Raw genomic sequence first — 15,119 nt, 5'->3', positions numbered from 1 at the left:
GAGTCCCAGCCGTGACTGAGGACTGGGCTGCGATAAACTTCAAGAAGGCTGGGTCACTAAAGCCTCACTGTGGGGGGGAGGGGGTGGGGACTTGAGCAGAGGCCTGCGGCTGTCTGGGGGAAGGGTGTGTCAGGGAGAGGGGAGCTCCAAATGCAAAGGTCTTGAGATCTGGGGACCTCAAGGCACAGCCAGGGGGCCAGTGGCCGGAGCAGAGTGAGCAGGGAGGGCTGCAAGCAAAGCGGCCAGAGGGCAGGTGGGCCAGACCGCACAGGGTGGCATGGGTCACTGCAAGGACTTGGAACTTTGCTCTAAGGGAGCTGAAAGCCGTTGGAAAGTCTGGAGCAGAGGACCGACCGCTCTGTCCACTGTGCTGAGAAGCCACTGCAGGTGGACAAAAGGAACACGCAGGGTGCACAGCAAGGGAGCGGCTGTGGGACGTCGCGTGCAGGGACGCGTGTGGGACTGGAGAGCACTTATTCTGGAGCCCTCTTCCCGCTCCTGTGCGTCTACAGCGTGTCTGCTTCCTGGCACCGCATCTCTGGTTCTCATCGTGGAAGTGACCACAAAATCCCTCACGTGCCTGTTCAGGATCCCGAGTCCCCACCAGCCTGCAGAACTCCACAAGGGCACCGGCTACTCATACCTTACGCGGTGACACAGGGCAGGATCGGTGCCTGGCACACAGCAGGCACGACACGAATTTTTGCCGGATGAAGGGCTGAATTTCACCAATTAAGGTGAAGGGCTGTCGATCTCACCAAAAACGTCAAAACAAACCCAAAAGAGAAGTCAATGTCTGGTTACGGAGCTCAGTGTTCATGAACTGAGGATCCCCATTACTGACTTAGAGAAACACCGAGTGTAGAGAAAAAGGTCAAGACCCAGCGTGTGAGATGAGACCAGTCCTGGTGAGGGGCAAAGGCGGGGGTTTAAACAGTCGCACCCTAAGGGTGCAAACGTTGGCAACATTGCCCAAAGCTTTCTACCTTGGGCTTCTGGATATTTAAGTGTCCATCACAGAAAAGGCTGAGAGGAGGGAGTAGGAGGTGGGGGAGTGGGGGACAAGGAGAGGGGAGGGAGAAACCGGGAGAAAAAACACTTAAAAGGCAGTTCTAACTGGTGACTTTAAATTCTCTTGCTTCGGCAGCACGTGGATGAGGGAAACACAATTTTCCAAGAAAAGAAAGAAGTAACTGCGTGCTGCCTTCTATCTTCTACTTCTTTCCTCCAGGCTTGCTTTTTCTTTTTCATGTGGATTTATTTATTTTGAGAGAGAGAAAGAGCACACGCAAGGCGGGGGTAGGAAGAGAGAGAGACAGAGAGACAGAACGTATCCCAAGCAGGTTGTGTGTTGTCGGCACAGAGTCCCTGACGAGGGGCTCGATCTCTTAACCGTGAGATCGTGACGTGAACCGAAATCCAGAGTCGGATGGGTAGCGGACTGAGCCGCCCAGGCGGCCCTGGGCTTGCTTCCTGAGGCTTTCTTGCTGAGCAGCATTAGAATGCCTCGGTCATTACGAGTGATGCAGAGACGAGGAAAAATAAGACTGCACAAAGGATGCCGTAAAAGCCCAGCGGAAGCAGAGGGTGCCTTCCTGCCGTGGGTGCAGGATCCACCTGGAGAGCTGGTTGAGTGTGAAGGGCGTGGGACTTGGAATCACCTTTTTTCACATCACGGCTCTGCCAGCGGCCACCTCAGCGACCTGGAGGAAGTACCTTGGCATCTCGGAGTCCAAGGAACCTCATCGCCGAAACAAAGACACTAAGGTCTACAAGAAAGTAGCTGAAGGTTTTCAAAGGGGATGCTTTCCAAAACCCTGGCAAAGAGTGACCACGTACCTACTGCTGTTCCTATTTCTTTCTTTCTTTCTTTTTCTTTTTTTTAATGTTTGTTTATTTTTGGGAGAGAGAGGGAGGCACAGAAGCCGAAGCAGGCTCCAGGCTCCGAGCTGTCAGCACAGAGCCCGACGTGGGGCTCGAACTCACGGACCGTGCGATCGTGACGTGAGCCGAAGTCTGAGGCTTAACCGGCTGAGCCACCCAGGTGTCGCTAAGGATTTAATGCTGGGCTATGTCTTATCACATGACCACACACAGGCGAGTGAGTCCACACCTTCTAGGTGAGGAAAAACTGTACTAAGGGTTTCGGCTGAGCTCCAGCAACCAGGAGGCTACCCGAAGATCTGCTGGGACACAGTGAGTCAAGAAGAAGAATGGGTCTCCCGTAAAATCATAGATTTGAGACATTGGAAAATAAAGGTGTGGACCCCAAGCTCTTCTAAAGAGCGAAGGCAGACCCCCAGACTCTCTTTAGGAATTCTGATTCTTTGTTTTATGGGCTCTGAATTCCCCGCACAGAGCCTTCCTACAGACAGGAGTTAATGTTGCGGAAGTCGAACAACAACACAGAATGCAGAAATTAGAGGCTGCAAATAGAGAAATTAGGGGGTGATTCAGGAAGAGCGGTCGAGAGAAAGCTGGATTCAGACCTAATCATCTGCTTCTAATTAAAGCCTCAAATTCTTCTAGAAGCAGTGACATTATAGGGAAAATACTTCATTGGTTACTTGTCAAATCCTCCTTTAATAGGTAATTTATACATTGATATGCAGGGAAAAATAAATCGCTTTGGCATTTCTTAATAACTCGCTGGGGGTCACTACCAGCAGTGCAGTGGTGTGCAAGAAACTGGCATTTTGAGATCAATCAGGAATATTACCGTCCTCGTGTATAATCCCGTGATACCTCACCCTATCTCTTGGTTACCACGCTCCGCGCTAAGCAACCTGCTCTGAAATGTTGCCATTTAAGAGCAAATAAAGAGGAGAGACGGGAACATTTTAATTAGCCTTGATCAACAAGGCCCCACGTGTACCCTGCGTTTTATGTACCTCCTTTCAGGCTCTCTCTTCTGTGCAAGCTGTTCCAATGCATTCATTGTCTCCCTTCTATTTCCTGTAGGGCCTCCTGACTATTCCCGCTGGAAAAGACTACAAAGTGCAATCCAGCTGCCCCCCCACCCCCTAATGCCCCGCCGCCCCCGCCAAGGCAAAGTAACAACGTAAACTTGCACAGTGGGGTGCAGATAAGTTTTCCTGCCATTTCTTTCCCTTGATAGTGTTAAATATTCACCCTGCTCTTATCGGTGCCGGTGAGTCTGGAAAGACGTCATACAAATCACCCTGGATTTTGGGCCACTCCGGCACCTGGGGGAGAAGGAAATCAAACCGAAGGCTTGCTGCCCAAGCAGAGATGGGAAAAAAATGCTCCGGGGACCTTGGCCTTCCCTCGAGAGGCGTTTATTTTGGAACAAGGAAGGAAGGAGGCACAGCCAGGCTGCTGGGCTGTGTATGCACAAGCACCTTCAGTGTGCGGTCTCACAATCCAAATTATGCATGTTCCAACATGAAACTTGTAATCCGTATGCAGATGGCGGATGTTAATGGTACTGAGAACGTAAACAGAGTAATTCAGGCGAAAGTCCAGATACAAGACCACAGCACTAAGTGGAAATGCACACATATCAGGGGGATCAGCATCAGGCCCGGCTGGAGAGTCACCGATCACTCTATCATGTTACCTTCTCTCCCCTTTTAGATCAGTCTATCTTCACAAATTTGGGTTCAACTAGCCCCAGTTTGACAGACGCCAGGATGTACTTTGGCATTTGCACGGTATCCTTTTTTTTTTTTTTTTTTTTAAGGGAGGTCTTATTTGATTTTCCTGTGTTTTATTTGGGCTTAACTCTTCCAAAAAAATGCTTCGTGAAGGGTGTCTGACCCCGTTGGGGAGGTGTCTCAGAATGGATAATCACAGCTGACGGTTTCATGGTCAAGGGAGTCTTACGCTGTGAACACATTTAATGAGAGGTCTGAGACTCTGGGCTGAGAGGCAGCTGGGGAATGGGAAAGAGCCCGGGGGAGGGCTGGGGGATCCCAGGTCTGGTCTGGGGTCTGCGCCTACCAACGTGGAAAACCTTGGGTGCCTCCTTCACCGACCCCAGCTTTAGACTGTTCATCTATAATGAACGGTTGGACTAAAAAGTCTGATGGTTGTATCTAATTCTGGAAAGCCTGTCATGTCAGGTGAAAAACCCCTTCCTCCTCTACCACACTTGAGATCACTGGCTGGGGTTTTCAGATTAAGTGGTTTGGAGGTAAGCTTCTAGTTCTGGGCTGGGGGTGTCCCCGGGGGGTGTCTCAGTGTGGGGCAGGTAGATGGCCATAACCATTGGGGACCAGGTAGCCATGTTTAGCTACAGGGCCAGTGCCCTCTGTTTCTCGTAGGTCCCAGAGATGGGTGCATTTACTGGACTGTGTTGATACGGGAGGTGGAAAAATGGAATCGAAGAAAAGCATTCTTACCTGCCTGTTCCTATCTTTTTCTCCCTGCCCCTCCCCCCAACTTCTCATTACGGAAAATTTCAAACCTGCATAAAAGCAAAGAGAATTGTGTAATTAATATCCATATGCTTCTCTTCTGGCTTCTGCAATTATCAACTCATGGCCAATCTTGTTTCCACTATACCCCCATCACTCCTCTGCCTGCTTCCCTCATAGTCTCTCAAAGCGAATCCCAGAACATCAACTCATTTCCTCCAGAGAGACTCTGGCATGCATCTCTAAAAGACAAAGACTCCTCTTTTGAAACTGAACCCCCAATACCATCATCCCACCAAAAACATTACTGCTCAACATCATCAAATGTGCAGTCAACTTCCCTTCTTTCCCTCCGACTCAAATCCCTTCCAATTTCTAAGTCACTAGAGCTAAACCATTTCACGCCCTCCTGATCCTCTATGCGACAGAGAGAGACCGACCCCCTCCCTCCTCTGAAATCCTGGACTGTTTGCTATTTCCCTCTAGTCTTTTTATTTGCTGTCTGGTAGAACTGATGTTTCGCCCACATAAAGTCATCTTGCCGGTTGGATTCTAAGTTCCCTGAGGGTCATGGCTTCTAACTTTCAAATTTCCCTATAATCGGTGGCAAAGTATTTTTGTTGCATAAGCGTTCGAAGTATCCGATGATTGATTAATCTACCTTTTGCCAGCTCCATGAAGGAAGACTTCTGCTCTGCAAAGCTATCAGCTTAGTCTCCTGGGCTCCTCTGTACACACTCGAACCCCGTGATGAAAGTAACTTTGCCAACTTAAAGGCTCACTAGGAAACTCTGTAAGCCGTGGCCCCATTGATCAGAAAAAGGCCTTCCCCCAAGAAAGCCCTTTTGCCGGACAGAATGAGCGCGAAAATTGCCTTCCCAGCATGTAGCTCAGTGGCCCCAGGAGGGCCAAAGACAGACCTACAGGTGAAGGGGAGGCAGTTGGCCATCTCATCACAATGACGGGATCTGTGCTATGAAATGCAAGCAAATGCCATCTCCTCGGTTAGCAGAAGCTCAAGGAAATTCAGAAGGAGAACCCAAGTGATTTCTAACGTGTGGCAGATGAGAGCACAATCTCATTTTCAATAAAACAGCATCAAGACGCCACTGAGTTCCATCAACATGTTTCCTGAATGACAGTGACACTCAGTAATGGGAGAATGGTCAGAAACCAAAGAATCTTCTCTAGTACCTATCCACACCCCCCCCCTCCCCCCAACGCATGGGTTCGTGCACTGGAGTAGCTGGGGAGGGCAGGCTGGGTAGAGACACCTGACATCACAGCTCAAGGGGCGTGGCGAGGCAGAAAGCTACCTGGATGGACACATTTAAGGGGAGCAGGACTGCCCAGGGACTTTTACTCAGTTCCCACTGCCCTGTGAAGTCTTGGTAACGTGCCTTGAGGAGCCAGCATCATCTCACTGAGCAGAAGTCATATGAGTTTCTTAGGGCGCAACTAAAGAAGAGAGGCATACCTGAGGGGAGAGGGGTGGGGGTGGGGGTGGGGGAAGCAGGTGATGGGGATTAAGGAGTGCACCTGCTGTGCTGGCCGCAGGTGATGTATGCAAGTGGTGAATCACCATATTATACACCTGAAACTAATGTAACACAGCACGTTAACTGGAGTTACAATAAAAACTGAAAAAAAAAAAAAAAAAAAAAAAGAAGAGGGTCACGCGCAGGTTTTCATCGGCGCAGAAGAGAATGAGCTTTGAATTTTATTATGTGCATCTCAGCCAAATTATACAATGCACTTTCGATAGTCTCTGTTCCCAGTGATAAATGTTGCTATACTTCCCGTGCAAAGCTTTATTCCAGGATCTGGCTCAAGTCTTATTAAGATCATTCAGGAAAGGACGAACAATAAATATTTGATGGCATCCTTCCTACAGCTTCTTGAAAACGGATTGTGAAGAGCCCCAGGGTGTTAACAGTGATCAAATTATGAAATAAACCATTTTTCTCTTGAAACAAAAAGGAAGTTCCGGGTTCCTCGAGCAGGAGGTCAGATCAGACTACCTCACAAAAAAGCTGTTGTGTTACACCTGCTGCGTGCCAGAAAGATGATGGACAGAAACGACAATTCTAAGGATAAAATATGCCCTTGCGCCAAATAAAAACACGTTTAAAAAGAGCTTGCATCAAAAGATGTTGAGAACAAGCCTATCCAGCACCTTTAAAATCCTGTTCAAATTGTAGGTCAAGGTGAATATGGTTGCAGGCCAAGGCAGGTTTGAGATGAATGGAATAAGTAAGGCAATTAAAACAGGAAGGCTTTCAAGTAGAATGCAATCAGCAAAATTCACAGGAGTATTTATAACTAATTATATCTGTTAGAATAATGATCTGACGTAGCAACCAACACCACAGTTATTTAAATATCAATTACCATAGCAGATTCTGTAGTTATCAGTAAGGGCTGCAGAGTCAAATCATGTTGCCTGAAGCTAAATTTATCATCATTATAAAACTTGGACCTTTTACGAGGCTCCAGAGCATTTTAAAATAAGAGACACACACGACTTGTCGCTGTTGCTACGAGACAAATGTTTAGATCACACGTTTCTGAAGAAGGAAGGAAAACGACAGGTTCTTACCAAGTAATCATCAGGCTTGATACCGAAAAGTTCTCTGAAATATCGGAATGCCAGTGGAGCATAGGTCTTAAATCTGAAGTCTGGGTAATGATGTGCTGGGGTCAGATTGCTCCCTTCACTGCAGTTAAAATATTAAAAAAAAAAAAAAAAAAAAAAAAAAAGCGAGAGAGAGAGAGAGAGAGAGAGAGAGAATGAATGAATGAATTAGTAAAGACAATTTTGACTTCAAATTGTAGTTCTACTAGTCCCGGGCCAGTTTCCCTGTTAGAAAAACATACCCCAGTTGAGGGTCTCTCTAAGCTCATGTCCAAGGGCAATGGCCATCAGGTCAAACCAGATGCTAAGTCAGCAGGGGCCACTCCAAGCCCATATTCCCTGCCAATCCCAGTGTGTCTTCAGCCTGAAAATTCTTCATCATCCCCCTGTGCCTGTGACTTTTCTCCTGTGATTTTCCATCGTCCCCAGTGAAACCAGTTGTAATGCTTTAGGTAGAAGATTCAGGGCTTAGTGCATGGAATGATTTGAAAAATGCATTTTTTTTTGACCATAAACATTGGATAAAGATTTTAAACTAGGAATAAGTGAAATGGTTTTAAAAATGTCACTCACAAAATCATCACACTGGAAATGGGGGAGTCCTGAATCTGAACTATTTCTTACATCCATATTTATAGGAAAAGAGACCTTAAATATTTTAGCGATTTTAAAACCCTGATGTGCATTCCCAGAGACATCATTATCTTTTTTCCCCCCTCTTCTGGGTTCATCTTTGAAAATTTTTGTGCAATATTTATGACACATAAAAGGTATAAAGAAATAAACCAGTGAATACTCATGAATCTAAAATGCTGCTTAAGAAATAAAATATTATCTGTATAGTTGAACTGCCTTCTATACTTTTTATTAATCATAAAACTCTCTTTCTCCTTAGAGGCATCCACTAGCCTGAATTTTGATGTTTATCATTCATTTTAGTCTTTGACTACAACTATAATATATCTCACCCAACATCCGACAAGCCACCTAATCCACCTGTACTTAAAAGTTTTCATTGTGAAAAATGAGAACAATTCAGTAGATTAATACAATTTTGTAGAGAGGTTCAAGATCTCTCTTTACCACATTCTAAGTGGGTCACTGAGGCTCTAAGGCAACTCTGTCATGGTCTAATTTTTATGGATACGAGTAAGCCTGTGCAAAGAAAAACGCTTTCAGCATGCAACAAACACTTGGAACCTACAACAGTTTAACTGTGTCCATGGCAGCCAGATTTTTGTATCGGTACCCAGCACATCACTGACAGTAAGTAGTTTCTGAATAAAACAGTGAGTTTTTAAGACAAATGGTAAAATAGTAAAGTTGATTCTTACCTGAAGGTTAGGTTCAAAACTCACCAGGTAAGGTAAAAAAAAAAAAAAGAAAAATCACTATAGTCTAGAGATATAGACAGATACAATGGAATATAACAGCCATAAAAAGAATGAAATGTTGCCATTTGCAACAATGTGAATGGATCTAGAGAGTATTATGCTAAGTGAAGCAAGTCAGAGAATCACAAATACCGTATGATTTCACTCATTATGTGGAATTGAAAAAACAAACGAACAAAGAAATGAGACAAACCAAGAAACAGACTCTTCATTATAGACAACTGATGGTCTCCCGAGGGGGAAGCAGCTGGGGGCAGGGGTGAAATAGGTGATGGGGATTAAAAAGTACACTTATCCTGATGAGCACTGACTAATGCATAGAATTACTGAAACACTACTACCCCTGAAATCAGCATAACACTGTATGCTAATTACACTGGAATTTCAAAATTCATTAGTTAAAAAAAAAACCCATCATCGTCAAAAATCACCCTTGAAAGCTATTTAGGAGATTATCTATTCAATATATCCACTTCGGCCAGTTCTTCCTCTCGCGTGGTCACAGATGACGGCTTCTTCTGGTGACTTCCAGCGGAAGTAGTTGGCTTGTATTGTCAGGGCTTGACATCAGATAATACATCTTATCTGCAGAGGTGAAGCTTGCACTAAGGCAGCAGCAAGGCTTGCCCTTCAGGGCAGTGGTGCAGGGACCGGGACTGCCCGGGATAAGAGCCGTCACCTCTGCATCAGCTCCGTGTGTGAAACGGCCCCAAATCACCTACTCATCTGAACAGTTGCTGTTTCCTGAAGCGAGAATAGTTGAATATTCACAATGCACATGTGCTGCCCGGACATCGCATCCGAACATTTCCTCAGTCGGTATTTTGAGACGTCTCAGGGGACATGTACTCAGTTCCAGGTCCTATGGGATTGTCAAGAGGAATAATTCTGGAACTCCTAGGACATGGAGTAACTTGAAAATGCTGGCTGGGCAGAAATAAGAGAGAAAATCAAAGAGGCTCAAAGTGACCACTGACATGCCTCTGCCCCCTTGCAAACAAGTAAAAGCAAGTACAGATCCTTGGGTTCCGAATCGGGCTGCTTTCAGGGGGCTGAGAGTGTTGCCAGTTTCTTATTTCTTCCACCCTCTTCTGTCCTTGGTAGCTCATGCAATCAAAGTCATTGATTCCATTAGAATGCATGACATTAGCTTCAATGTTCACACAGTAAGATAAAACCCCCGTGTTCTACTCCTTGGGTGTTTTTCTTCAAATGGCTTATTCTTATGCAGTTGGGGGACCAAGACTGTGAGAGAATCTTAAGCGAGAATCTCACAACTGTGAGACCATGACCTGAGCTGAAACCAAGAGTTGGATGCTCCACCGACTGAGCCACCCAGGCGCCCCACCACTGCTATTATTAAATCTAAAAATATGTATTTCTCAGGACGCCTGAGTGGCTCAGTCGGTGAAGCGTCCGACTCTGGCTCGGGTCCTGATCTCACGGTTCGTGGGTTCGAGCACCGTGTCAGGCTCTGTGCTGGCCGCTCGGAGCCTGGAGCCTGCTTCGGACTCTGTGCCTCCCTCCCTCTCTCCCCCTCCCCTGCTCGTGCTCTGTCTCTTCCTGTCTCTCAAAGATAAACATTAAACAAATTTACAAAAACGTATTTCTTAGTGGCAATGGACGTTTAGAATTATACAATGTTGAAGTCTGAAGGAAGCACTAGCCACTACCTGGCGATTCCCATTTAGCAGGTAAAAAACAACAACAACAACAACAACAGTAATGGCCTAAGCTGGTCAGGAACAAACAAGATGAGAACATTAGATTCGTGTTTTATTTATTTTTTGAGAGAGAGACAGAGACAGAGCCCAAGTATGGGAGGTATAGACAGAGAGGGAGAGAGAGACTCCGAAGCAGGCTCCAGCCTCTGAACTGTCAGCACAGAGCCCGACGCGGGGCTTGAACTCACGAACCATGAGATCATGACCTGAGCCGAAGTCGGACGTTTAGCCGACTGAGACACCCAGAAGGCCACACCATCTTTTAAGGCCAGCCAGCTAACAGCCAATCTTTAAAAATCAGCAGATGAAAGCAGCTTAAACTCCACAACCAAATACTGCATCCTGGGCGGTCATGTACTTGGAACACGGGATATCACTGTCTATATGCTGAACTTCCCAAGTAGTTGGTACCATCCTGGGAAATCGTGTTTGAAGGCAATTTCAAGTAAGTTACAATGTTATATAACAATCACTACACACAATAAACCTCTTATCTGGAACTAAAGGAAGAGGTATGCGCCTTTTATGAGTAGGAAATTGGTGTCTCCCCGTCCCTACCCCAAAAACGTTGAACGAATATTTGAAGAGTTTTGACTTGGAAGGACATCATCCTGGTTGGCTTGTCCAGAAACAGCCACGCATCCTCTTTGATGATTTGTGTGTTATCCACCCACACAGTAGACGGGCTAGAGAATGTCTGTACCGATGAGGGGCTGGCAATCCTTTAAGAAATCTCTGTTGTGGGGCACCTGGGTGGCTCAGTCGGTTGGGCGTCCGACTTCGGCTCAGGTCATGATCTCGCGGTCCGTGAGTTTGAGCCCCATGTCGGGCTCTGTGCTGACTGCTCAGAGCCTGAAGCCTGTTTCAGATTCTGTGTCTCCCTCTCTCTCTGACCCTCCCCCATTCATGCTCTGTCTCTGTCTCAAAAATGAATAAACATTAAAAAAAATTAAAAAAAAAAAGAATCTCTGTTGCAACCACTCAGCTCTACTGCTGTGGGAAAACAGACAATATGTAAATGAATGGATGTGGCTGTGTTCCAAGGCAACTTTATTAACAAAAAGGGGCAAGGAGCCAGGTCTGTCCCATGGGCTGGAGTGTGCTGACCCATGGTAAGAGAGAGATGGGTTCTTGGATGAGTTTACGTCAGTATTATTTGAAATGCAGGCAGTTGCCTCATCTGTCAAAACCTTAACATCTAGCACTGAAATCTGGCAATGCTCACGTGAACTGCTGACCTCTATGTTTGCCTGCCACGTAGAAAAATGTCGCACCCTCACAGCAGTTCTGGGTAATTCTCTGCCCAATGAGGGTATCCCTTGGCTATTCCCATCCACCCCCAAGAGTGCATACAGAGAGCAATCTGTGTTCGCCAAACTGAACTCCATTTTATGAGGGAGGAGATTAAAATGCAAGAGACTTTTATAAATTCTTTGGGTAGATGATTACTCTTGAATATGGAAAGATATATAAACTTTTACTGCCAGCTTTCAAGCCCTATTTTCCATTGCAGACAAAGCCGGGATGGCGTCTCTTGAAGCGGAACGGAGGACAGGATTAAAGCTGCTTGTCAAGGGGCTGGAGGGAAAACTTTCTAAGGTGGAAGCTGGGTACTTTCTCTGATTCAAACAAGCGGAACTATTGTTACCGTGCTTTCCTGCCACGGTGTAAGGAAAAACAAAACTTTAGGGTCGGCTGTCCCTGAGTTCAAATCCTGACATCACCATTTATTGGTTGTATAGCTTTGGGTTAAGACACTTCCTGTCTCCGGGCCTCAGTTACTCCATCTGTAAAATGGATTTTTGGGTAAAGTTGAAAGATAGTAACAATAAGTTAATGCTATATGCTGTATCATATAAATGTTATGTCAGTTAAACTATGGGCGGTTCACGGCTGGCACTCATCAATTTTGCTTCCTTTTGCCATGTCAGGGTCATGTTTACATGGCAAAACATTAGAAAACATCCTCCTCTTTCTTCCTAGTCCCTTTACACATGCCATTTTATCTACAACCTTGAGTTTCTGACTGCACTGCAGAACCTGGGATCAAAAGATTATCATGTGGTCATAGCTCTCTTACTAATCTACATTGACTATGGAAGATCATGGGACCAGATTGTTGAAAGGGATTAAAAACAATTTTTTTTAACATTTTATTGAATTTTTTAGAGACAGAGCACGAGCAGGGGAGGGGCAGAGAGAGAGGGAGACACAGAGTCCGAAGCAGGATCCAGGCTCTGAGCTGTCAGCACAGAGCCCGACACGGGGCACGAACCCACAAACCATGAGATCATGACCTGAGCCAAAGTTGGACGCTTAACCGACTGAGCCACGCAGGCGCCCCTGTTGAAAGGGATTTTCTATCATCCTTCAAATCCCAAGTCCAGCGGCTTTTTTTTTTTCCATCTACAAAATGAAATGATGTGTGGAACAGGATATAATATCTAAAAATAACTGTGAACCACTTTGAAATAAGTAAACAAACAAACATGACACATTTCGTTGCTAAGGGAGACAGTGGCAGTGACTTAGAACATCTCAAGACACCCAATGCAATGAGTTTTCTCTATGACCCAGATAGATTCATTGCGTTGTAGAGCCATCAAAGACTTGGACGGTCGGAGACAGTCCTGCCCACCTCCTCCCCCTTCCTCCTGTCTCCAGGCAAGTGTGGGAGTTTATGGATGGCCAGGGAGGAAACTTTATCTGGCAGCTTTACGGATGTGTAGCTGACATAAAGTACAGTTTGTTAATTTTCACAGGGGGTCTATATCCATGGAACGGTCGCCATGGCCAAGGTACTGAATTGACTCATCACTCTGTGGGAGCTTTGTGGCTGCGAGAGTAACCAAGAGATAGATATTACTGGCAAGGCCTCAGGGGTGACAAATATCCTAACACGTGTACCCTGGCACAAAGTGTTGTCTTATCCAAAAGAGCCAATATCACCTCCACTGAGAAGAGCTGGGCTCAGTCCCTTGGCAAAATTAACGAACAGCCCAGATGAGGAAACTGAGGCAAGACCCACATCCATTTCTTCCGTTTTCATGGAAACACATCCAGAGTGTGTATGTTATTTTAAAAAAAACAATATGGCATTTGCTAAAAGAAATTCTTGTCTGCATCAAATGCTTCCTATCACACTGATGCTTAAAAAGCTATATATATGTTAAAATGATACATTTTAAGTGACAGTGGGTTCCTCCCAATAGGGTCATTAGCTAAGCCTCCCCTCCCCCAGCGACATGGGTGCCACACAGGGGCTGATGCTTCTCCGTGGCCTAGAGGGTGAAGGTCAAAGACACAAATTCTAGGCATGGACACTGTTGGCTTTTCTACTCCTGAAGAAAAAGGAGACCTCGTTTTGCCTTAATCATCAAGATACAGTATGCTTTTAATAAGTCATCCACGAACAGAAGGATTCATGGCACCAAGAAAGAGCTCATGAAAACCTAGTTACATGCTCCTTGTTGTAAAGTATCTCATAGAGTGTCACGCATAATTTACTTGGGACACAGATGTAATTTTGATATTTTAGGTGTTTGCTGAAAAGTCATCTGGAGTTTAACATTAGTTGCAAAAATCACGTAAGAACTCCAAGAACAAAATTTGGTAGCTACGAGAAAGATCATCCCTGTCACATGGGAAGTCACACTCGAGGTCAGTGGTTCTCCAACAATTATGTGCTTAGAATCTCCTGGAGGAATGGTTCAATAGATTTCTCGGGCCCATCCCTGAAGTTCCTGATTCAGTTGATGTGGGTGGGGCCCAAGGATCTGACTTCTTAACAAAGTTCGACGTGATCCTGAGGGTGCTGGTCTGGGGCCCATATGCTCGGGCCCCGCTTTTCCCCGGGGCCCGTCCAAAGCTGGCTCTGTTGATTGGACACGGTGGGTAGAAAAGACCAGCAGACACGGAGCACCTGTCACTGTTCTCATTGTCTGGAAGCTAGCTCTGGTGGCTGCCCAGGACCCTAGAGAAGCAACCTTCAAAATTCCTGATAGATCTACTGTATTCTTCAACCAAGAGCATTTAAAGCAAAACTAGGCTGTCTCGGTTCACCACCTAATGGGTTGATTTCGGGACAGTTGACAACTAGATGTAGAGATGAACTTAAGTACCATTTCCCTGAAGACTTGAAAAAAAATAAAGCAACGAAGATACTGAGGGTCAAAGGCTCTCCCCAGCCATTCTCACCCGAGCCCAGTAAGTAACAACTCATACCCAAAGTGGCTTCGTTTGGGGAGCAATACTTATATTTTAAAATGTAACTGTGTCTTACACATTTATCCGCAGAGCCCCGAAGACAAAGCGACTGCCCTGCACCCGCAAGTCAAATAGCTGAGTTTTTATTTGCTAGGCCATTGCAGTCGCAGGGACATTTCCAATTTAATAACGATTACTTCTCTTCCTATCCTAAGCTAGCACGAGACTTAACACATTTTAACTTAATTACTTTCTTTTGGCAAAGAATACGTAACAGAAGCCTTACCATTTAAACCACCTGTAAGTGGCCAGTTCTGTGGCACCGCGTGTATTCACACAGATATGCAACTGTCTCCACCATCCGCCCCAGATTGATTTGTTGAACGGATTTCCCCCCCAAAACACGATCGAGTTGGAGGTGACCTGTAGGGTCAACCGGGGTGTTTCTGACACCACCTATGGTGTCAAACGGGCGGGATTCTCCTAAGTTTTCTGGAGGAGAGCTAAGTTGAAGGCCTCACGGAGGAAGAGCTACGCGACTGAACCCAGATAGGAGGCCCAACTGCGGGCCCCCAGCCCATCTTGTGAATGACGGGACGCAAAATCCTGGCATCAGCCGTTGCTTCTCAGATGCCCTCTTTTTCTTTTTTTTTTTTTTAAACTTTGGAAGATGTGTTTATTTATTTATTTTTCAATATATGAAGTTTATTGTCAAATTGGTTTCCATACCACACCCAGTGCTCATCCCAAAAGGTGCCCTCCTCAATATCGATCGCCCACC

At 45.8% G+C, this 15,119-nt stretch overlaps 1 protein-coding gene across 2 annotated transcripts in view; it reads right to left on the bottom strand.

The window, feature by feature from the left end:
• The window catches only part of PIP5K1B (phosphatidylinositol-4-phosphate 5-kinase type 1 beta), a 310,458-nt gene that overhangs the window by 122,889 nt on the left and 172,450 nt on the right, over window positions 1-15,119 (bottom strand). For both annotated transcript variants that reach the window (XM_019463652.2, XM_019463653.2), the window contains exon 4: window positions 6,979-7,096. In XM_019463652.2, coding sequence (XP_019319197.1) covers window positions 6,979-7,096 — 118 coding nt within the window. The remainder of the gene's footprint in view (window positions 1-6,978; window positions 7,097-15,119) is intronic.

Source organism: Panthera pardus, unplaced genomic scaffold (assembly GCF_024362965.1).
Source record: "Panthera pardus isolate Hobbes unplaced genomic scaffold, ASM2436296v1 HiC_scaffold_20, whole genome shotgun sequence".
Classification (NCBI taxonomy): Eukaryota; Metazoa; Chordata; class Mammalia; order Carnivora; family Felidae; genus Panthera; species Panthera pardus.
Note: the sequence above shows the minus strand (reverse complement) of the source record. Positions and strands in the feature narration are given on the sequence as shown.